Consider the following 22,700-nt stretch of genomic DNA (forward strand, 5'->3'; position numbering starts at 1 on the left):
CATCTTCCACCATAAATCTCCTCTAGATTATGCCTGTTATTGCTTCTTAATTGTGATTGACATTGGGCGAATTTCATGCACACTGCCTGTCTGTGCTGCAGAAAATGTTGGCAGTGTCAAGACTTTTGTAAACCAACCGTGTGGCCTCCAAGTGGATTGAGAAATGTTCAGAAGTCTAAATCTGAAGGAAAACAGCTGTGTGTTGTAACAATGCACCTGTAAAGTGAAATGTGATTTCAGGTGTGCGGGAAACCACACGTTTATTTCTTGACTGTGAGGACTGATCGCTGTTCACTCTGGGTTTACCTCTTCCTGGATCTCTTGGGCCGACCGACGCGCTGCAACGTAAACACTACGGGAACGCACAATGTGATGATTGGACCGGGATGTTTGACCGCAGGTGTCATAACTCAAAGCGGGTTTGTGTATCTTGGTGAACAATTGTTTTAATGATTTAAACGGCCCGCCACGAACACTGAGGTGGAACAATTACCTCGTCCCTTTTTATGAGGTAATAACAACCCCCTGTTTTGATTCTTTTCGACTCTGCTTGTTATTTCACTCCGCTCCTCAAGTCTCTCCAGCTCTCTCCATAGTGACAATTGTTTGGTGCGGTGCTTGAAAAGCGGCTTACATCATAGGAGAGGGGACAGCGTGGATAAATAATCCATTCTATACTCATAATAAACGAGCCTAGGTGTTTACACAATTAACTGCTATGATCCACGTGTTTATCTTGAACTTTTTTGTTTTGCCACTTTCCGCACACCAGCAGCTTCCAAAGAGAGTGTACCTTGAGAAAGAGCCCGTTGTGACAGCCCCTGCCTCCCCCCTCTCCATCCTGCCTTCCTCGATCTCTCCCTCCCAGGGGTGTGCATGGGTTGAAGGGTCATTCTCTCTGTTTAACTGCCCTGGTCTGGAAACCTGGCAGTGACTGCTGTCTTTGTCTGAGTCTCTGCAAAGCTCAAGCTCTCTCTTTTTCTCTCTTCACTGCCGCTGCTCCAGGCGCCGCTACTGTATAGGGTTGGCTCTCGCTCAGGGACATGCTCTGAATATCACATCGCTCCAAAATATACTTTCTGTGAGCATAAAGCCTATACAAATAGCCCCACACACTGCTCTGCATTCCTTCGAAACCTTTGAAATGTCAACCTGTGGACCGCAATCTCTGTCTCAGCGATAAAGACAGCTTCTCTGGCAAAAAGATTAATTTTGTGCGGCTCTAACTTGTTAGTAATATGAACTCCCTGGTTCTCTGTTATTCCCTCAGTTAACTAATGTTAAACACAGATCTCAGCCCCTGACAGTAATATTCACTGAGGCGGTGTTTATGGGTCAGAGGTGTGTGAGTGATCGGGCCGGTGGCAGCCAGCTGTGGCATTTGGACCTGGCCCAGAACCTTCACTATTAAATGTGTCTGTCAGGTTCCTTTAGTGTGCTTTATATGAAACAGTATCTGCTTTCAAACAGCAGTTTGACCCACATCCAAGATCTGACCCCCATGTCTGGATATGATGTTGGACTAAAACTATTCCTGTACTACACAGTAGAAGGTCTACATGACTTTGTGCAGGTATAATGGACCTGGATTCAGGTTGGTACATAATGTTTTCATGTGGAACTAAGAGGATTTACCGATCCAGATGCTATGTGAACAACAGAAGATCAGGTTGCAATGTTTATGTATTTGACATTTTCTGCTGATTTCAGGCTGTAGTAACTTAACGGTATTTTTCAGTACGTTCTAGGAAGGCAGTTCTGGACACACTTCTCAGCCTTAGGAGTGATGTGGGTCATGCTGTGTGTATCCTGCACTTCTCGGGTCATTTTTTTTCAACATTTGATGTGGATGGAATGAGGATCATCTGTTGTCCTCATCAATGTCTCCCTGTTGCCTCTCAGATTTATTGGACTCACTGCCTACAGGCAGCACGGCCAATGGTTGGTCTGATTTATTCACTGCTGGACTCCTCTTTCTTCTATTCTGCAGTGCTGGCAGCTTGGAAACTTTGGATAAACTATGGATTTGTTATTATAAAGAGGATGGTCACAACTCATTTAAACATTTCTCATTTCTATTTTTAGGAGATAAGTTGGAAAGAGTGATACCAAAGACATGTTTTTGCACCAGTGGCATGCTGACATGGCTTGGCCAGTGTAAGGTGAGACTGTCATTGATTATGATTAGGTGAACCTAATCATAACTGAGCTAATGAGGCTGCCTCCTCTGATTAGTGTGATGAGTAGTGCACTGTTGATAGCCGGTGCTAAATTGGTAAGTTGTTTTTTTCCAGTGAATGTTTCGCAGATTGTGAAATCTAATTTTTCTCGCTGTTCTTACCACTTTACATGCATAATGCTGTTATACCTGTGAGCTGCTGAATTTAAACATTATATGTCTGTGTACCTACTTAGAAGCTCCACTAGAGCACTGGGGGAGTTGGTACATTCATGAGTAGTTAGGGGTTGAGGCCCTTGTGTTTTGGTGATGTATTTTTCTCAGTCCTGTTCATGTTCTGTTGGAGTTTGGCATCCTAAATGTTTTAGATGCTGAAATGTTCATTGACAGCCATTTAAAGTTAGTGTCAGTCCCTCAGAGTCAGATCTTAAGAGCTTCTCTCTAAAATGGATCAAATCTTTCTAGATCTTTTGAGTTAATCATACAATGCGAATCTCAAGGTTGGTGACACGTTCTTCTGCTTATGATAGACTAATAGAAGTAAAAAAACTGGGATCTTGGCAGCATTCAAAATCAGCCTTTTACAGATATCTATAGAGGTTGCATGTAACACACAGGCCACAGGCAATGAGTGTGATGCCAAGAAAAAAGACAAAGTTAGTTTTATCAATACCATGATTGTGGTCATATCACATGATCTCATAGAAATGTTTATAGTTATAGAGGTTTTTTTTATCAAAAAAGCAGTTGACAAAGAATCACACCTTAAGATTGATACATACACATACACGCACACACACACACACCAAATAGACACATACTGTACATACATACAGACATTTGTATTAATGCTTTATATTTGCATTGACATGTTACTGAGTTTAACTTTTAGCACATTAGTGTTATAGCTATATAGTATAAATGTATCAACAAAGGTTTGTTGTAATGAGAGCTGTGGCTATTAAGGTTCAGCTTCTTTGTGCTTATGCATATCTCTATGTTGTTTTTTAACCAGCAATACTTTCCAAGATATCATGTGTTGTGGAGAGACTGTGTTTTGTACAGAGCTACATCCCAGAGGGAGCGCTGTGTGTGTGTTTTGAGAGCAGGAGTGTTTTCCCCTGTTTAACAGCAGAAACCAGGCGACTGCTCACAGTGACTCTACTGTGTTGAAGGGGTTCCTCTCAATGCTACTGTGTGCTCACCAGGAGCTTTTTCCACTCACTCGCTGCATTGAAGGCAGGGTGGGGAAGAAACATGCCTACAGATGCCTACTCCCAGCTCCACGCACACCCATTCACGTGTGTGTGCAAAGAGCCATTCAGACAGACACACACACACTCTCATACAGAGACCCACGGTCCACAACAATGACAAGCAACTGCAACCAGGAAGCCTATGTCATTTCCTGTGTTTGTGAGAAGTTATTTGCTGTTGCTGTGGAAACCGAATGTAATATTAAAAAATCCCTTCTCTTTCTGCCCCCCCCCACACTCTCTCTCTCTCTCTCTCTCTCTCTCTCTCTCTCTCTCTCTCTCTCTCTCTCTCTCTCTCTCTCTCTCTCTCTCTCTCTCTCTCTCTCTCTCTCTCTCTCTCCTCTCTCTGTCTCTGTAGAGAAGAGCCAGTCCATAAGGGAGAGCCAGGCCTCGTCACCAACCCGGGCTGCAGCTGACAGACTTTCAGCGATGATCCATGGCGGCAAAGACAGAGTATACGCCAACACTATGCTGGTGGACCAGGTGAGTGTGTTAGTACAACACTTTACAAAGTTAATCAGTTATATAGTTTTATAACATTTATTCAAAAACATGCCTTGCCTTGTATACTGTCAAATGTTCCATTACAGGAGCTACAAAACAGCCGGTGGAATTGTTCCTTTTCGTAGCTTTTTTTCCTTAATCACTTTTCTGCTTCAGGTGGATGACGGAGCTGACATTAAGTACCGCTCTCCAGGGGAGGAGGAGGTGAGCCCCGGGCCCTGTGTTGGAAGCCCATGCTGGGACTCTTCTCACTTCTCCATGAATTCCGCTAACTCAGGGAACTGCTCCCAGGATCAGCAGCAGCCATCCTCTCCCCATACCTGTGAGAGGGGAATCCAGCGCCCAGGCCTGGAGAATCACAGAGCTCCATCTCCTCAAGTCTCTCCCCCCTCTCCCTTTGCTTCCTCCCCTTCTTTTCCTTCCTCACCCCGGGCTTCCCCCTTCCGTTGGTTTGAGGGAGCACAGAGGCGTCAGACGCAGCCAGTTTCTCCTGCTTTGAATAGCAGAGGATGCAGCTTGACTGAGACCAGCCGCGGCCTGAGGTAGGACGCTATTTTTATTGTTAATTAGTGAATAAAAATATCAAAGGTACTCAGAGTGTGACCTGATGTATTTAATTGCAGAACTATCTTTACTAAGGTTGATGTGATTACCTCACAGCTGGAGTTTTTGTATGGTAAAATGAGAGAAAAAACACTCTGGGTAATGGCCAACTTGTTGATAGGATTGGAAAACATTCCTGTGACTAACCCATACTAAGACAAACAAGTATCATCTGTGTGGAATCTCAGCAAAAAAGCATTTAGTCCATTGATTGTAGTCAGTGAAGGTGCCGAAAGTGACAGGAAGTCTGCACACAATTGAGCGGCTTGTGTGTTGTCGGAACATTCCTTCCAGTTTCCTCAGGAATATTTTTCTGTGAACGCTAAAGCCGGAACAGTGCTGCACAGTTGAAAGCCTGATAATAGTATGGGGTTTTGGCCATTAGGACTTTCCATAGAGATTTGCACTTATCTTATCTAGATCATCGTGGTCCCAGAATCAGCATTATCTTCATGTTTGAGTTAATGACAGTAATAATGTGTGTGAAGCCTAGACTAAGAGGCTCAGGCTTATACTAATGTTGTCTGTTCTTGTGTGTTTGTGTGTGTAAATAGTCCTAGTCTTGAATGTGACAGTGGAGAAGAGGACATACTGGGACATTCCTACCCCTGCACATCTCTAAAGCAGCGACCCTTCCTGCGATCCAGCTCAGGAGAAGAGAGGGAGTCTTTCGAGTCACCAGACTTGAACCGCACATTCTCTGACAGCACACACCAGTCCACCAAGGTACACCTCATTAAACATCTTGTGTTAAGTATTCAGCGACAGTGTTTTTCTCTAAGCATGTTGGGTTTTTATGATTGAACTGCCCTCTAAAACAAGAGTTTTTGACTTTTCTTCCTGATCTTACTACAACATTTTGATTTTAATTTGCATCAGATAAGAAGGTCATCTGGGTCTGGTTCCACTGTGACCCGATGTGCTAAACGTAAAGCACCTTAACAGACACAACCTGCCTTATAAACAATCACCAGATACGTCCACACTGTCAACAGCTCAATAATGCTAAAAGTATACAGTGTTAAAATAAAACATATTTCCAATGCAGCTATTTACATGAAATTTAGACCAGACATACAGTTCATATTTGCTCAACAATTTTGCTCCAGTGATAGAAAACAAAGATGTTGGAATGACTTAAAACCACTGGAACATTTGTGGAAGATCTGAAGATCAGGATTCACGAGTGGGCCCCCCTGTTTCTGTAGAAGAATGGGCCAATTTATTGAGTTAATACCCATGTTTGGTCTGAAACCTACAGTAAAACTGCATTGGAAACATCTTTATTGAAAAAAATAGTGACGTGTTGAATGTTTATTTCCACAACTGTAGCATTCTGCAGCCCTCCAAGTCTCCTTTCCACATTCAAAACCCGTACAAAAACCCACCTCTTCAAACTGGCATACCAGTTGTATTTTATCATTCTTCTTTTAGTCTGTTGGTGTTTTTATTGCTTTGTATTTATGCTTGCTCTGTTTAATTGTTGTGCATCTGTTTTTATCTTTTATGATTAGTACATGTAAGGTGTATTTGAGTGGCCTGAATAAATAATAATAAATAATTATTAATTTTTTTAATTAATATTATAACTTGTTCTTACTGCGCTTTCTCTTCCCAGAACCCTGAGGAGGCGGAGGTTCGTCTGCGCTCCTACTCTTACTCCTCTCCAAAGGCCAAGCCGTCACGGCCGCTGCTAAACCCAGACGCGACCGTCACTGACCTGGCAGAAGGTGAGTGAACTTTGAGCCCTCTCTCCTCTGACCTTTCAGCCAGCTGAATGGACACATGTGCCGCATGTCTTAAAAGGGGGTTGTCATAAATCAGCTGAACCTCTGCAAAGTATATGCGTGTTTAGGGTCAGCTCTGCTTTGATAGAGCAGCACTACTCATGCGTGTTTATCAATACATGCTGGAGTGCAGCTTTAAGGCCATGCTTTGTCCCATGTAGATGGTGTGTTCAGCGGTAGTGGCCGTTCTCTACTTCAAGCATTATCTCTGTCTAAATCCCTCTCTCGTCTCAACCAAGTTAGTAAGTACATGAACAGCGTCGAACATTATCTTGACCACTGCTGGTCGGCTGGTGAACTGCCGTCTTTTTTCTCTTTATGGTGATCCGTGTGCTGTACTGGTGATTAGCTGCACAATGAAAATGCATAGCTGGTATATTCAAACTTTTAATGACCCAATGTAATTTAAATGTAAATGCAAAAACTCGATTCAATTATTGAAATAGTCTTGTTTTGGCAAGTTATTCTGATAATACAATTTTCGAAAACAGTGAAATTTCTTATTGTTGCCCCAAAATGTACAGCTTTATATTTGTGGTAATTCGGTGGTTGAGTACGGCTTTCCTAATGTGCAGTGCACAAACCTCCGTCTCACAGGAGAAGATTTTCATAATAATTTTCAGTTGCCGACAGATCAAGAGCAGACTTTCTCCCTATAGTCATCCGAACTCTACAAATTTCTACAATGACAGACAAGTAGCAAAGTCTAAATCTTTAAGACTGTGTATTTTTGAATATCCTGAGGCTTTGGAAAAAGACTATCTAGGTATTTCTTTTAAAACATCTGATTTGTTTCTAATTCATGGGTTCTATTTCGCCTGCATATGGGCAAATGTTTTGTTTCCCTCTTGGTTTGGATCTTTCCATCTTCGGTTTCTTCTGGTTTTTCAATGCAAAACACTTGTGCTTTGTTTGCTCTTCCTCTGTAGGGGTTTGCTGGATCCAATTTGTTTCAGGGGTTCTTGTATGTGCTTCTAATTCAATTGTGATCAGGGATGCTAGTACTTAATGCCCTTGGCTGATTCACTTAGAATAATAAGCTCTTCAATTTTATTGCAGTGTATTTCTGGCTTATTCATTTTGCCTGTCCTTGTTGCTTTCCCCCTACAGAGCAGAGAGCATTCAGCCTGACTGAGACTCCTGAAACTGAGAGAAAAGAGGTAAAACCCAGTGTCATTGCTTTGAGTTCAGGAGAAATACACTCAAATGACCCACCACTCACATGTTCCTCCCTTTTTTAGGCATCTCAGTGTGGACCAGTGGTTAGACTTTGGCTTAGATGGGACAGCATGTGTGTGTGTGTGTGTGTGTGTGTGTGTGTGTGTGTGTGTGTGTGTGTGTGTGTGTGTGTGTGTGTGTGTGTGTGTGTGTGTGTGTGTGTGTGTGTGTGTGTGTGTGTGTGTGTGTGTGTGTGTGTGTGTGTTTGCATTCACATTCGTATCTCCAGTGTTAAACCTGTGGTCGGGGTCTGAGTGCGCAGGATGTGACATATTTCCTGTTGCAAGGCCAGGGCCAGAATATGCTCCGATTGCAACCTCAAAATAACCCTGGGTAAACAACAAAACGAGGGGCCTTCCTGGACTCCAAACCTCAGAAAAATCAACCAAATTTGTAACCCACATCAGACATATTCAATTTTTAGTATGTGCATATTGTGGTGTGTATTTTGGATATAGATTTTAACAGGTGTTCTAAATAAGCATTTCCTTAACAATCTTGCCCTGTGACAAATTGTATAGATTTTGTTTTCATTTCATAAACTCAACAGCTCATAACCATTTTATAACTCATTCCATCTCACTGCCTCATGGATTTATCATGCACTAATACATTCTGTGTGCTTAAAACCATGCATAGCCAACAGAGGAATTATTTTAGAGGATCAGATTATCATATTATTAGAGTATCAGAATAAATCATTAAATATTACTACAATATTCACCAGCAGCCTGATAGCCTATCAGTGAATATTGTAGTAATACTGACCAACAATTTTTGTCCCTCACAATATCTGTATCCATCTAATGTTAACAAAATGTGTATAGTACCCCTACCTTTAGCATTGGCTTGTATGTTAAAAGGTTTACTAAAACAGTTTGTTGTATACACATCAATGTGACTATCAACATTTAAAAACTGTTTATTTTCAGTACACACATTATTAGAGCCATAAATGATTTATAGACTCTAATCTTAGATGCCACACCTATGAAAAAAATATTTTGCGTCTCCCGATGAGCCGAAACCCAACAACTTGGTCTGAGGTGTGTTACTATCCACACAGGGTTTTGGGTTTCCGTAAGCGGGCCCAATCCGCAGAGGAGGAGAGCAGCGCTTCACTCGAACACCTCACCCTCACAGAGTTCCTCAAAGAGTATGTTTCAAGTGTCCTCGCAGCCATGCATGTGTGGCTTAACTCATGCTAACCCCGTTGTAAAACCATTCCTACCAACTCATCCATTAACCACATGGATTCTTTGCAGCTGTCTTTGGTCATGTATGAATTTAATTAACACTTTTTTTTATGTCAAGTCACAGTATAGGTTTGATTTGATATTGCATGTTTCCTTCCTTTACGTTCTGTCCCTGTTGCCTTTCACCTAGAATGTAACTAGCATATATTGCTGTCAATAGTTGACACAATGTTAATTGCATCTTGTCAAGGTCGTACTATAAATAGTAGCCACTAGAGTCCATAGTGACTTCCTAGCATGCCAAGCATGTTTTTAAGAGTAATAGTCTGTAGTCCAGGGGTCCTGGAAGACTGTCTGGACATTCTTCCATTCCAGCATGGCACCAATGTACCTGATTATTGAACCTTTCTAGGGATATTAAAAGTATTAACAGAAGGATCACTTTATTAAAGAGTGTGCATGCTGGGCTTGAATGCTGCAGTCTTCCACAGGCCGAAATGATAGAAGAAGTTGTAATGGCCGCTGACTAAAATGTTTACATTGAAACAGGATCGAGGATGAGGAGTGGGATAAGTACATAATCCCATCTAAGGTTGAGTCAGAGAAGTACAAAGTCAGCCGGACCTTCAGCTTCCTGAAGAGCAGGATGTCCAGCACTCGCAACAAGACCAAGGTGTGACACAGTGGAACATATGATGCCTTCTGGCTAAGATTTCAACTGCATTTGCTTGAAACACATTTGAGAAATCGCTATAGTTTACTTTCTTTTTTCTTTATAAAGTCAGACCTGAAAAGCCTCCCAAAGTAACACAATAAAAGGTTTACCACTTTGTAGACTGGCCCAGTCAGAATTCCTGTGTTGGGGAGCCATTGTCTGTCCACGGTGCCTTTATTTGGCGAGGGGAGAAAATTCCCTTAGCAACGGGACACAGTGAAAATATCTTCTTACATAATGTGTAGACACCGCCTCCACACAGCGTGAGGAACCAAAACACATTCCATAGTATACTCTACATCTACTAAACATGTGTTTCCAGAACATGTGTCCTTGTATGTGCAGACACGCAACACACATTCCAGTCCAAAAACAAACATGCACTCTTAAACTTCCGTGTAAAAGTTTAATTTGAAAATAAACACTTCGCTATCACTTACATATACAGAGGAATCCCCGTACTGCTCCCCTGAGGATAAAGCATCACAACAGCAGCCAGTCCCCCTCAAATCCTTACACAGTCAATAGAAAAGCTCACTCAGTGGCCCCTTTATCTCAACTCACTCCACTTAACAGGTGTTTTTCAGCAAGAAGATGAGCGCTGTATGCCTCTTTCTACCCGCTCGTCAGAGCCATGTTATTTCTACTTTGGCGGTTTACATGATAGTGTGGCATTAACTTCAGTAAATGTCAACCGACTGAGTACGTTTACAAGTATTTATTTATGACTTGTGTTTCAGGTGAAGGGCAAAGAGATGAAGGAGGGAAAGGAGAAGTCAGCAGGCGCTAATGGACACCAGTTTGTTCCTGTGTCTCCATCTGGCCCCGCTCTCTGTGTGGCCTGTGAGAAGTCTGTTTCTGGGAAGGAGCTGTTGCAGTGCTGCAGTAAGTACTATTATACTGCCGGCACTGTTGTTGTTTAATGTCCGTGGCAGCTGAACTGTTAAGGGGTTCATGTAAATCTCTTTGCGCATGCTGCCTTAAATGTTTTGTTCAGCACAAGACATGAAGTCAGTTTTTTTTTCTCCCAAAAATCTCAACGTTGATCCGTGTGGAGCAGGGCAGCCTGACAGCCATCTGGACACTGAATCCAGAGATGTGCTAATTTTGTTTATTATCAGTTGACTGATGACATTAACTGGGATCTCATCTGCCTTTTGTCTGCAGACTGTTTCCTGAACGTCCATAAGAACTGCAGAGAGGCTGTTGCAGCCTGTGGAAAGGTAAAAATCTACAAGAAGGAATAACGAATGATTTAAAAAGACTATAAATAGATACATTTACTATCTTGTAGCCTTCTTTCTCAACACCTTTTCTGGTTAAGTAAGTAAGTAAGTAAGTAAGCTTTATTTATATAGCGCCCTTCACAGACCAGGGTCACAAGGCGCTTCACAATACACATTTTTTATACATACACTCAAACACCGATGGCAGTAGCTGCCAAGCAAGGCGCTGTCTGAACCATCGGGAGCAATTTGGGGTTCAGTGTCTTGCCCAGGGACACTTCGACATGTGGGTAGGCGGGGAATCGAACCTCCGACCCTGCACTCCAGAGGCAGACTCCCTACCCACTTTGCCACTGTTAATTCCTTTCATTTCTGCTGTCGATCAGCATGAATAGCGGCAAACCTTCACCATACCCACTTGTAGAAACACTGCTTCATGTTAATCATACTCTCCACTCAGTGACTCCACTCAGTTAACATATCATCTCATGGGGTTGTAAAATTCCTTCTTGAGTAAATGTGAGAAGTAAAGTAACTGCAAAAGTTAATTGAAAATGTCCAGTAGTTTGAAAAGTGTGCTCTCTAGGAGGCCACATCCCCAGTATGGAGCCAGCTTGTGTTGCAGGTCATTCCCTCTGTCTCTCAATGTGTTTCCTGTCACAGTCTGTCGTGCTGTCTTGTGAAGGCGAAATGCCAAAAAAAAAAATAACTTAGTAACCGAAGTCAAGACGGGCTAAAATGAAGGGGAAGGCATTTCAACTCTTGGTGGCAATGGAACTCCTGGAATGTGTTGTCACGTCACATACTATACTAATGATAATAACATGAGTATCTGAGCCAGGGGGGTCTCTTCAATGTTTAGTTTAGAAAACTTTGATGTCCTCAAAGGGGCATTTTTTTAATACAGCACATAGTTCAAGTATCAGTAATCAACAACTACATAGAAACAACATTAATAACTACTACACACTACATCAGCCATCCCGGGATCCTTAGTAAAGTCATACAGTATATTACACTTTGTCAATCACTAATGCCCAGCTCATCTAAGTCACTTGTGTTATTGCCATTGGAATAAGGTATTTCATACTAATTCATTCATTCATTCATTCATTCATTCATTCATTCATTCATTCATTTATTTAAGGCTTGTGACCATAATACCATGGTATGGAGCACAAACATACAATAATAACAAAACAAAACAATGGCCTATGGCATGGTCAAAATACAACAAATTGTACCCTGTTTTACCCTGTTGTTTTTGTCAAGTTGAAATTGTCTACTTGTTGTGTTACAGCCACATCGACTTGATATTTAAAGCACAAACTATGTTTTACAGCTGTGGATGATAATATGGTTAAATCTTCCCTCAGAAGCCACAGGAGAGGAATGCTGTGCTGATGAAAAGCAAGACCATGTCTCTCCCACAGAGTAAGTCAGAAATGATGTCTTGTCCCCGCCCCAACCCACCATAACGTCCTCCCTTAGTCTTTGATTAATCCATTTTTACCTGTCCTCCCTTCCCCTACTTCCCTGTTGTTCTTTCCCCTGTTAAGTTACATTTGAATGACTCTCAGCAGGGGGGAGTCTGGCCTGGGTTGTGTTCATGTGTGTGTTTGTGCATGAGTGCAGATGTTGAGTGTTTTCTCTTGGATCACTTTGTTTCCTAATGTGAAGCAATGTTTTCACTGAGCGTTTGATGTCTGACAATGGTGTTTAGAGGTCAAACACAATCAGCTTTGATCAATACAACATATTGTCACAACTGTAGCCTGCATGCCTAGTTAAACAGTGACCGACGGAAAAAAAAAACTCCTCACAGCTATATAATTGAGTTGCTGTGACACTTGATGAGAACATATATATAAAAAAGCAGTTTAACACAAAACAGAAGTTCATACTTGTAGAATGGGAATACCTCCATTGTGTGACTGATTCATCTTCCTGCTTGTTTTCCTGGTCTCTCCTCACCCCAGACTATGTGAAAGAAAACTCTCCTGCCTCCATCTTCTCCTCTTCCTCTACACTTCCCATCATGACCAGAGAGAGGAGAGAAACGGTGGCCCCTCTCTCCAAAAGCATTTCAATCTCTATAGACACCAGGTAGGATGCTAGTGTTACCACTATATACATTACATACATACATTTTTAATATGGACACCACCACATCCATTTGTTTCCATATTATCAAAATTTCATCCGATTATGTAAATATTGATTTTAAGATTTTCTTCAGTCAGTCTCCAGTTTCCTCCTCATTGGTCTCATCAGGTCAATTGAATTTGAATTTTAGACTGCATTCAGTGATTTATTGTTCATTTTTAATTTGTTAATAACGTGAAACGTCTTGAATGAGCAGGCACTCGTTCAACAAAATTTAAGTGAGCTTTTTTATCTATAAATTCCAAGGAAGTACTGAAATCATACTTAATGTAACTTTATTTTGTTTCTGTAAAGACGGTTTAGTGATGCAGCAGGGGCGGACAGTGAGTACAGTGTGACAGCATGCACCGACGGCTCATTGTCTGACGAGGGATCACCGGTAACAGCGACCCTCCCGTCGACCGAGCAGCCAATCACCACACAGGGTGAGAAAGAAGATTTTTGCATCGTTACCTGTCACACCTGTGCACACATAACATTGTGAATAACTGTTGAGTGGATTGCGATGTAGAAAGGAAGACATTGCTCATTGTGTTTGCTCCCTCAGATGCTGCTGACGCTTCTCTACTGAGCGACCTGTCAGCTGACCTGCTGGGACTGGATGTGGAGTCGTGGAGTCTGGCCGTCACACCAGAGTTTTGCAGGCAATATGAAAGGCACACCGTTAAACGTCAGGATGTCATTTATGGTAGGACAATTCTTCTTAAAGCCTTATTTCATATGAATATGCAGAAATGATTGGTGAAACCTCAGGGACCTTAATTATGCTATTTAAACCTCCTACGAGGAACTTTAAAATGTTCATGAAACTATTTTTTCCTCTGATGATCATAGATGACCTGTAACAGAAAAGGAGACCAACAGTGAAAAGAATCCAATTGTTGTATAGTTTTTATTAATGCCTTTGCCCGTGTATTATCTCCCCGGGCCGGAACTTAGACAAAACTTATTCCGACAGACAGACCGTAACATCCTGTGTTACCCGAATGGAACTGTTTCACCAGCGTCATACTACCATTATTACTCTTACATAGTCGCATATACATACATTACATCATGGTGGTGCATCCTGTGGTCTTGCTTTCACTCACTTCCTAAACAAATGCACACGCCGCCGGCACAAGCTTGGGCACTGGTGTCTAAGGGCGCACTCACACTAGTGCCGTTTGCCTGTTCCGTGCTCAGCACGATTCAGCACGATTCCCCCCCCTCCCCACTCCCCCCGCAGGCCCGTGCTCACACTGCTCGTGGCCTGGGCACACTTGCACCTTGCCTACGTCACCGTGCACGTTTAGGATTTGGAGCTTAGTCTACTTGTAGGCTATACGACTGTTTGTGAATATTTTCATCCGGCCAAATTTGCATCAAATATTCCACTTCCACATTAGAGCAACGAGAATCCTTAAGCTATTGTTTTTTTTAAAATGTAGTCTTGACGTAATAGGTCGCGGTGAACAGTCTCATATTTGTGCAGCACGCTGTTTATTATTAATATAACGGCCCGTCATCAGACCATATGTATCCGGATGGTTTTGTACACATCGATCGCTCCATCAAATCCAAGTCAGAACTTTTTGTATGGGCAGAGATCGTTTTTTTAAGTGTCTTTATAAAGTTTCTTGTTAAACCTTAGTGTAGGCTACTGTTTCCTTATCACCGGGCTGCGGTGTGTTGTTTTGGGTGCGTCTCCACCGCCATGCGTAAATGCAGTTATGACAGCTGACGGGAGGAAAAAGAAAAAAAATCATCTGACGAACGTGAGTAAACACGAAAACCTTTTTGCTGTGCTTTCTGAGCCGACCTAATTAGCTCTCTCCCTCTTTTATTAGCCCACACCTAGGCTTACACACACGTTAATTCTCACACATTATAGCTACAAGTCCAAGTGGTGGGCAATTCTGGTGCCGACTAGTAAGGCAGCGGACGTTAACGGACAATGCATCCTTAATAAATTCACGTCAGGAACGCCGCCTGTGCGCTTGCTTGTGCGCTTGCTTGTGCGCGTGTCATCTCATTAGCATCTGTACTTTGGCCACGGCACACCTCTCCCAGGTGTGCCGTGGCCAAGGGGCTGTTCCGTGCTGGAATACGGATGGCGTGGTCACACTAGCCAAACGTTCTAGACTTTAGTATGCTAATGAGCTTTGGCACGGGGCCGCGGCCCTAGTGTGAGTGGCCCCTAAAAAACCTTACTGCTTTTGTCCAAAGGGGCCACTCGAATCAACAAGAGGTACCTTGTAGCTACTGGCAGAGACGCAGATATGAATCTGAACATCTGCATCTGTACACAAGCACATACTGTACATTTCAGCGCCCTTCATCCACTGCCACTATGCCCAAACAGAGCTGATGCAGACAGAGCTGCACCACATCCAAACCCTGACGGTCATGTCGGAGGTGTTCCGCAGAGGCATGTTGGAGGAGCTGCAGCTGGACTGTGACTGTGTGGCCCGGATCTTCCCCTGCCTGGACCCACTGCTGCTCTTTCACAGGAACCTCTTTGGAGCACTGCAGGAATGCAGACAGACTGCAACACAACCCGACAACCAGCGCAATTACCTCATCAGTCAGATTGGAGATGTACTGCTTCAGCAGGTATGGTGAAGACGGATTGGTGCACATAGAGACAAACGGATACTCATAGTATATATGTAGTAGTTGAGTATAGTATATTGTCTCTCATTGTTTATTTCTCAGTTCTCAGATGAAAATGCTGAGAAGATGAAGCAGGTGTACGGAGAGTTCTGCAGCCATCACACGGACGCGGTCAACGTCTTCAAAGAACTACAGCAGCAAAACAAAAAATTCCAAAACTTTGTCAAAGTAAGCTCCTGCTTCCTTCCAGAGCCGTGGTGCTTTCTAAATAAGTAGTTTACCAGTAAATTGTCTTGATTGAGCATGGACTCATTTTGGTGTTAACCTTTCTGCTCACAGCAACAGAGCAATAACTCTCTGGTCAGACGGAGAGAGGTGCCGGCATTCATTCTGCTGGTCACTCAGCGCATCACCAAGTACCCAGTGCTGCTGGAGAGGATACTACTGTACACTCAGGGTACGTCAGCTCTACTCTGTCCTAAACAAAGCCGTACATACACGTGTCTGTTATATGTTTTTTGGGAGCAATAACAGGGCAAGGCCTTTTTTATGTTCTTTTATATCAAAAAGTTAGTGTAATATTTGTCACATGATCTTAACAATTGCTGCAACATTTTTACCTCCAAATATATAGAATGTGTCATACTAACTGAAATATTTGTGAAAGTGAAAGAATTTCATCAATTTTGCATTAGCTCTTTTTTCAGTAACAATTGATGTCGCTGTTTTCAAGTAGTCTCTTGAGAATTGCTGTATACAATTACTATGTGGGAAGTGGATTCTTTTGGGGGGAATATATAAAGAAATAACTTAAATATCTATAATATCTAAAAAAAAAAACGGACCTCGCTCCGTTAACTTTCTTTTCCAGTTGGAAGTCAGGAACACTGTGATGTGTCGAGGTCCCTGGCTCAGATCCGTGACATCATCGCGGCCGTGGACCTGACTGTGAACAAGTACGAGAGGTGTCAGGAGCTGCAGGAGGTGCTGGCCCGACTGGAGAACAAGAGTTTTGCCAAGCTAAAGAACGGCAAGGTGTTCCGCAAGCAGGACCTGCACAGCAAAAACAGGGAACTGCAGTACAAAGGCCTGGTCTACTGGAAGACTGCCACAGGACGCCTAAAAGGTGTGTAAGAGATCATTACCTACCACCAGATCTTTTAAGTGTAACAGACAACCAATCAATATGTGTTTGTCCGTTTACAGATACTTTGGCTCTCCTGCTCACAGACGTCCTGGTTTTCCTACAAGAGAAAGATCAGCGCTTTGTATTTGCTGCTGTGGTAAATACTCTATGCTTAGAAATTCAGAGAAACTCTTGTGCAGCTGCCCATCCATTTGTCTCCATCTTCTTAAACCATCTTCATGGGTTTTATCTGCTTTCCCAGGACCAGAAGCCTCCTGTGATCCCTCTGCAGAAACTCATTGTCAGAGAAGTGGCCAATGAGGAGAGAGGGATGTTCCTTATCTCCGCCTCCTCAGTGGGACCAGAGATGTACGAAGTTCACACCACCACTAGAGACGAGAGGAATGCGTGGATGAGACACATACGTCAGGCCGTAGAGAGGTATGTGTGTGTCAAGTCAAGTGTACCGTGTTTGCCTGTACAGGTATGCATTAGCCAGGGCTTCCACTTAAAGTCTGTGAACATGTATGTGTTCCTGGCTAATGTATGTAAGTGTATGTGAGTTTATTACCCATTATCTAACCTACTGGTCTACCTGGCAGTTGTCCCGAGGAAGAGGAGGAGGAAGAAGAGCGAAGTGCTGAGACAGAGGAAGCAAGGCGGGCATCAGAAGTGAGAGTTCAGAAGATCACCAAGTTCCAAGGTAAGAAAAACCTTTTGTCTTGTGCCCACAAGCGCATTTTTATTGTTACCTGTACCTGCTTGTGAGGCATCACAAATATTACCTTTATTGTTTATCTAATGCAGAGACACTGTTGGGTCAGGACCAGCAAATTTGCAACAGCCTGGAGGAGAAGTTACAGCTTTATGCTGAGCTTACAGAGTTAACCCTGCATTCTCCAGAACCTGTGCCACATCGCCATCTGCTGGTACAACCAGAAGCAGACAGCGAGTCGCCACGACAGGCCTCCTCACTGCTCACAGCTGCACTCAAAGAAGGTCAGACATTTTTAAATCCTCTGTGTGGGTACTAAAGAGTGTGGGCTACATGATGCTGTTGACATGCTTGCTAATGATTGTAACGAATGACTAACCTAATAAAAAGGTACATGAATGCACATTTCTTTCAGACTTTTCAGACAATCATTACCTTAAACTGCATTTAACACAGACTTTATAATACAGAAAAGTATTTTCGTAGGGGGACAATATATTTTGGTTTGCAGCCTAATAATTAAATCTATAATTAAAATCTATATATGGGAAACACTGTTTCAAGCACTTCACCTACTTAGTATTATATATACAGTATATAGGGCTAACTCATTGCTTAATGGGGGACTCGAAGCAAAAAGGAAATTGTATCCATTCTTAAAAGCCCTAGTACGTTGCCATGGTACACCAACACTGTTGTTTCACTTATTTTGGCAGATTAGTCCTCGTTTCTTATGTGTGCAAACCACACTTTATTCATAATTTTTGACAGACATTTATTGCTTATTTTCACAGCGGAGAACCTGATTGGCATTCTTCAGGCTCGTGATGGCCTTTCTGTACAAAGTCAGAGCTCTCCTGTCCAAGGGCCGGAAGGCTTCAGCTACAACAGCCACGGCAGCAGCATCCAGGAGTCTCCCTCTGAACGTCAGTCACACACAGACGCTGTAATTCTCAATGACTCAATTTGTGTGATGATGTTTTTTCTGCCAACACACTACTTGACCTTTTTATTAATGTGGCTGAATCACATGACGTAACATGTGCAGGCAGTAACATTTAACTTGTGCCCTTTTTACAGCTGATTATCTGAGCACGCTCAGTCTGAGCTCCACCTCTCTGGGATCAGACAGTGAGCAGACGGGGCTGGACGGCGTGTTGTGGAACTCTGCTGTGGAGCTGAGACGAGGAGACTCCAAAGGGACCCTGTTAAAGGTTCGACCACAGTGGTTCCCCATGAACGGTGTTTGTGAATAGAATCAATATGCTTTACTGTTCCTCTGTAATAACACAGTGTTTCTGTAGGTGGCAGAGAGCGTCCAGAGTCTGACTCAGCTTCTATATAGTCTGCAGGTGAGACAAAAGATGCACTAGTGAATATTTGACATTGCATGCAATCTGAATCAATATAAAAATTATAATAACTATGACTGCATGCCCACTCCATTTTAGATCCTATGACAAATTTATTCGACTCTCTTATTAATCTTATATTTCTCTATTGTTTTATCAGTTCAAATGAAGTAAAGAACAAAACCCTCAGGTTTCCATTTAGCTCAAGCGCAAATGTATAATAAATCTCAAAAGATTAGTGTTTTAAACCTTTTTTTATTTGTTTCTGAAAAATAGCTGAAAGGTCCATTTAGCTTTGTGTTGCGATTCAGATTCAAGACGCAAACTATTGGTTGATCAAAGTTTCCCCAACTCCATGATAATGGACAGGTAGTAAGTGGAGTGTGATCAGGCGTCTCCTCCTTGTGTTGGCAGGCGGCTGTGACCCTCCAGGACAGCTGCCATGAAGTCCAGAAACTCCTTCTACAGGAGGGGGAAAGGCCTCAGCTCCGAACCATCACCTCCCTCCAAAACAGTCTGGTATCAGTCTCTCCATATTTATCTCAAATTGACTTGATATTTTAAGGAAGTTAGAAACTTCCTTAAAATATCATTTCTGCCTCATCATTTCTGCCTCAATATTCATTTCTGCCTCATTCAGGAATAGTGGAAAAAAAGATTAAACCAGTGTGTTGTTTCCAGGAGCAGGAGAAGCAGAGGAGTATTGAGAAGAAGAAAGAGGAAGTAGAAAAGAAAGGGTTGGAGAGGAAAGAGGTGGATGAGGTGAAGAAGCTCAATGTGAAGCTGAAGCAGGAGCAGCAGCGCTGGGACAAAGAGTGTCTGGCCAGAGACAAACAACAGGTAAGCCTCATGCTGACGTCCTGAGTGGCATGTTCTCTCTCTTGACCCATTCCGTTTGGCTTTTCTCTCTGTTGTATTCACCCAATGGCAGCGGTGCTATTCAGGAAAAAATACTGATTTTCATCAGAAACTTTTAGGTAGTAGTAGATATAGACAATGGAAAAATATTGTAACTTCATTTTTCCTTTGGCCACAGATTGGTTGTCTTTTGAAATTTCTCCCATTAAATGTGAAAACAAGGAACTCTAATTTAATAAAGCTCCTGTTGATGGGTGGACTGCGGCTCATCTAATGTCCGTTTGAAATTATGAATTTAGAAAGAAGCTCTTGTCCCTTTTAGTGATCCTGCTTTTTGTTATTTTCCACCCTAATTCTCAAAGAAGCCTCACTGTGGGGTTACAGCAAGACAATATCACAATACCATATACTGCGACAACACATCCAATACATCTTTGAACCATTTAATCCTAATCACACTAATTATATCCACAAACCTCCACTACTGTATATCCACAGAAAGAGGAAATAGTTGGCTTAACGTGATGCTGACATCTGTGTGTGTGTTTCCAGAGTGAGCAGGAGAGTGTGTTGGAGCAGCGGGAGCAGCAGTGCCTCCTGGAGGCAGAGCGTCTGCGCTGTGAGCGTGAGGAGCTGGAGGCCCAGCTGCTGGAGTATCAACAGAACCTGGAGCGACTGACGGAGGGCCAGAGGGCTGTGGACAGGGAGAAGGACAAGATCCGCATCCAGGAGAGGCTACTGCAGAGCTGGAGACACACCCGCCAGACAAGCCTGCCCGTTAACATACCACTGGATGTGTACAAGGTAGGAAAAAGGGGAGGAGAGGAATGAGGACATAAATGTGAATGTGTGGTGTGGATCTGAGGAAACAAAACGCACTGCAAAGTTTTTGGTTGTTTGTTTGTTTATCTGGATCCACATCAGCCTTAGCATTTGCTAGAAGCTATTCTTCCTCGTGTCCTGCTGTTTTCATTGGGACAATACAATATACTGTATATAATCACACTCATCATAATACACAAACATGAGACATTACACAAACCCTACATACAATAGAATTTACAGTAAAAAAGTGGTATTACAAAACTCTGAATGAATCTATATCTAAAGGACAAATGAAAACAAAAAGGTCCATGTAAGTGACACTATACAAAGATATTCAATATTCTTGAAGTGATTTTTTAAAACAACATTGAGTGTTTTGTTGTTTGATATTATTTATCAATTCTCACCATTCTCACCTCTGCTTTCTTTTCACTTTTTTTTTATATTCCAGGAGTCCAGCCACAGTCGCTCAGGCAGCCTGGATGGTAACTGTTCAGTGTACGAGAACGAGGCGACTTTACTGGCCTCCCTGCAGCAGCACCGTCTCCACCAGCCCCCGGGCAACAACAACAACCAGCACCAGCGTCTGCTCTCGCCCCCTAAGAAGAACCACAGTGTTCCTCTGCACAACCCAAACTACAGTGCTAACCTGGGCCTCAGCTCTAGCCTCTACAACAGCCTCAACACCCTGCTCAGCCAGACACACAACAAAGCGCCTCCGGATGCTCTGACATTCCAAAACTACAGCAACAACCATGGCTGCCCCCGGCCCCTGAACGACTCCATCCACCCCTTCAGCAGCAGCAGCAGCAGGGTCACTGCACAGCCACAGAGGACCAGCAACAGTAAGTGTATATCATTATCATTATATCTGCTGTCTAAACTTAACAAGGCAAGGAATATGAGAATATATATATATATATACTGTATATATATTCCTTGTCTTGTTAAGTTTGGACAGCAGACAAACACATGCAGTCATTTGTCAACCAGCAACATGCTGTAGTGGGTACGTTCATTATATTGCTGTAGGTTAGTTTGGCTCATCTTTTTTTCGTACTGTGAAGAGTGCATTTTTCAGAGAAAAGTCTGATTTAATTCACCAGAGTACCTCAATACTCCTTAATGAAAGCTGAATTGTTACAGAGCTTCAATATAGGGATCTATTTTAGCATAGTGGTATACAGTATCGCGCAGGAGGACATCACTTGGATAAATTGTGGGTCAAGGGCACATACTAATATTTACAATATAGTACAAGGTTTGCACACTGGGGGAAAAAGTATCTTTTTCTCAGGCTTTTGGTTTGTTCTCCTTCTAGCAGACTTCAGCCCGTCGTTGGACAGGCGATCCATGGATCCCTGGAGGTCAGAGGTCAGCAGTCACAGACTTTACGAGGACGACTACTCCACGTCTCCCTCTCTCACCCCTCTCCTCCGCCCGCAGGCTTACCTCTCTCTAGAAGGACAGAACGGAGAAGAGGCAGGCGAGGAGAACATTGTTTATCTCTGATGATCCTTATCAAGGGACAGAGAAACGAACAATTCAAGCTGTCTGATGTTAAACTGAATGAACTGAAAAGTATATACATGTATATGTTGCTTTACATGAGTTTGTGTATTTGTGTTTTTTTTTGCATCCATCTGAATGGGATGGATATACAATCATATTTAAAAAACCTGAATATTTACAGGAAAAGAGTATTGACAGATCCGTGTGCCTTTTATTCATCATTCTCTTCCTGCCAGATGAAACCATTGTGCCTTTTTGCAAAAAGAAAAAAGAGATCCTCTGTAAATCAGCTTTTATACCTGTTCTCCCCAGTGTTTTTACTTCCTCTATGATTCTATTTAGTATCTGTTGCACTTGTTGGATGGCAGAGGTACTTTTGGGCCCCGATCACAGAGGACCTCAAAGTAGCAGGAAATCAGGACAGAAGTATTGCTGTTATTTTCCAATAAGCACTTAAAAGAAAGAAGACATTTCTGAGAGGCCAATCAAGCCCTTCCCCAAAACCATGTATAGAGTGATTATGATTTCTCCATGTGATGTTTAATTATATTTATAAGGGATTGTAAGCAACCAGAAGACATCAAAATATACTGACATTATTGTATAAATATTATATATGTATAGTTTTATGGAAAGGCTACCTATGCACACTATGTTATAAGACACGTTTATATACCTGTTTTTATTTTTCTCACGTAAGTGCCAAACAATCTTGCTATTTGATACTGTAAGTGGATGGCTGTATGTTTTTTGTTCATCTCCTTTCCTGATAATTTATTGTGTGTAAAATGTGTAATGCACTGTCAACATTAACAATGTGTTGTTTGATATGTGTTCTCTTGTAATCTGTGTAATCAGACCTGTGAT

At 42.5% G+C, this 22,700-nt stretch overlaps 1 protein-coding gene across 1 annotated transcript in view; it reads left to right on the forward strand.

The window, feature by feature from the left end:
• The window catches only part of LOC307266213 (rho guanine nucleotide exchange factor 28-like), a gene marked incomplete at its 5' end in the record, with an annotated part of 36,723 nt that extends 14,025 nt beyond the window's left edge, over positions 1 to 22,698 (forward strand). Inside the window, 31 exon segments of the mRNA XM_080048188.1 lie at positions 3,794 to 3,918; positions 4,096 to 4,481; positions 5,097 to 5,268; positions 6,161 to 6,272; positions 6,491 to 6,571; positions 7,440 to 7,471; positions 7,473 to 7,489; positions 8,614 to 8,703; positions 9,293 to 9,416; positions 10,199 to 10,343; positions 10,626 to 10,681; positions 12,061 to 12,118; positions 12,664 to 12,790; positions 13,145 to 13,275; positions 13,398 to 13,538; positions 15,195 to 15,445; positions 15,548 to 15,673; positions 15,785 to 15,902; positions 16,317 to 16,571; positions 16,652 to 16,728; positions 16,834 to 17,012; positions 17,174 to 17,274; positions 17,379 to 17,570; positions 18,081 to 18,212; positions 18,367 to 18,500; positions 18,591 to 18,638; positions 19,053 to 19,157; positions 19,320 to 19,478; positions 20,049 to 20,300; positions 20,773 to 21,166; positions 21,643 to 22,698. Coding sequence (XP_079904314.1) covers positions 3,794 to 3,918; positions 4,096 to 4,481; positions 5,097 to 5,268; positions 6,161 to 6,272; positions 6,491 to 6,571; positions 7,440 to 7,471; positions 7,473 to 7,489; positions 8,614 to 8,703; positions 9,293 to 9,416; positions 10,199 to 10,343; positions 10,626 to 10,681; positions 12,061 to 12,118; positions 12,664 to 12,790; positions 13,145 to 13,275; positions 13,398 to 13,538; positions 15,195 to 15,445; positions 15,548 to 15,673; positions 15,785 to 15,902; positions 16,317 to 16,571; positions 16,652 to 16,728; positions 16,834 to 17,012; positions 17,174 to 17,274; positions 17,379 to 17,570; positions 18,081 to 18,212; positions 18,367 to 18,500; positions 18,591 to 18,638; positions 19,053 to 19,157; positions 19,320 to 19,478; positions 20,049 to 20,300; positions 20,773 to 21,166; positions 21,643 to 21,833 — 4,511 coding nt within the window. The 3' untranslated portion in view covers positions 21,834 to 22,698.
• Positions 22,699 to 22,700: the final 2 nt, after the last annotated feature.

The sequence above is a fragment of the Ammodytes marinus genome (assembly GCF_949987685.1).
Source record: "Ammodytes marinus genome assembly, chromosome: 2".
NCBI lineage: Eukaryota > Metazoa > Chordata > Actinopteri > Uranoscopiformes > Ammodytidae > Ammodytes > Ammodytes marinus.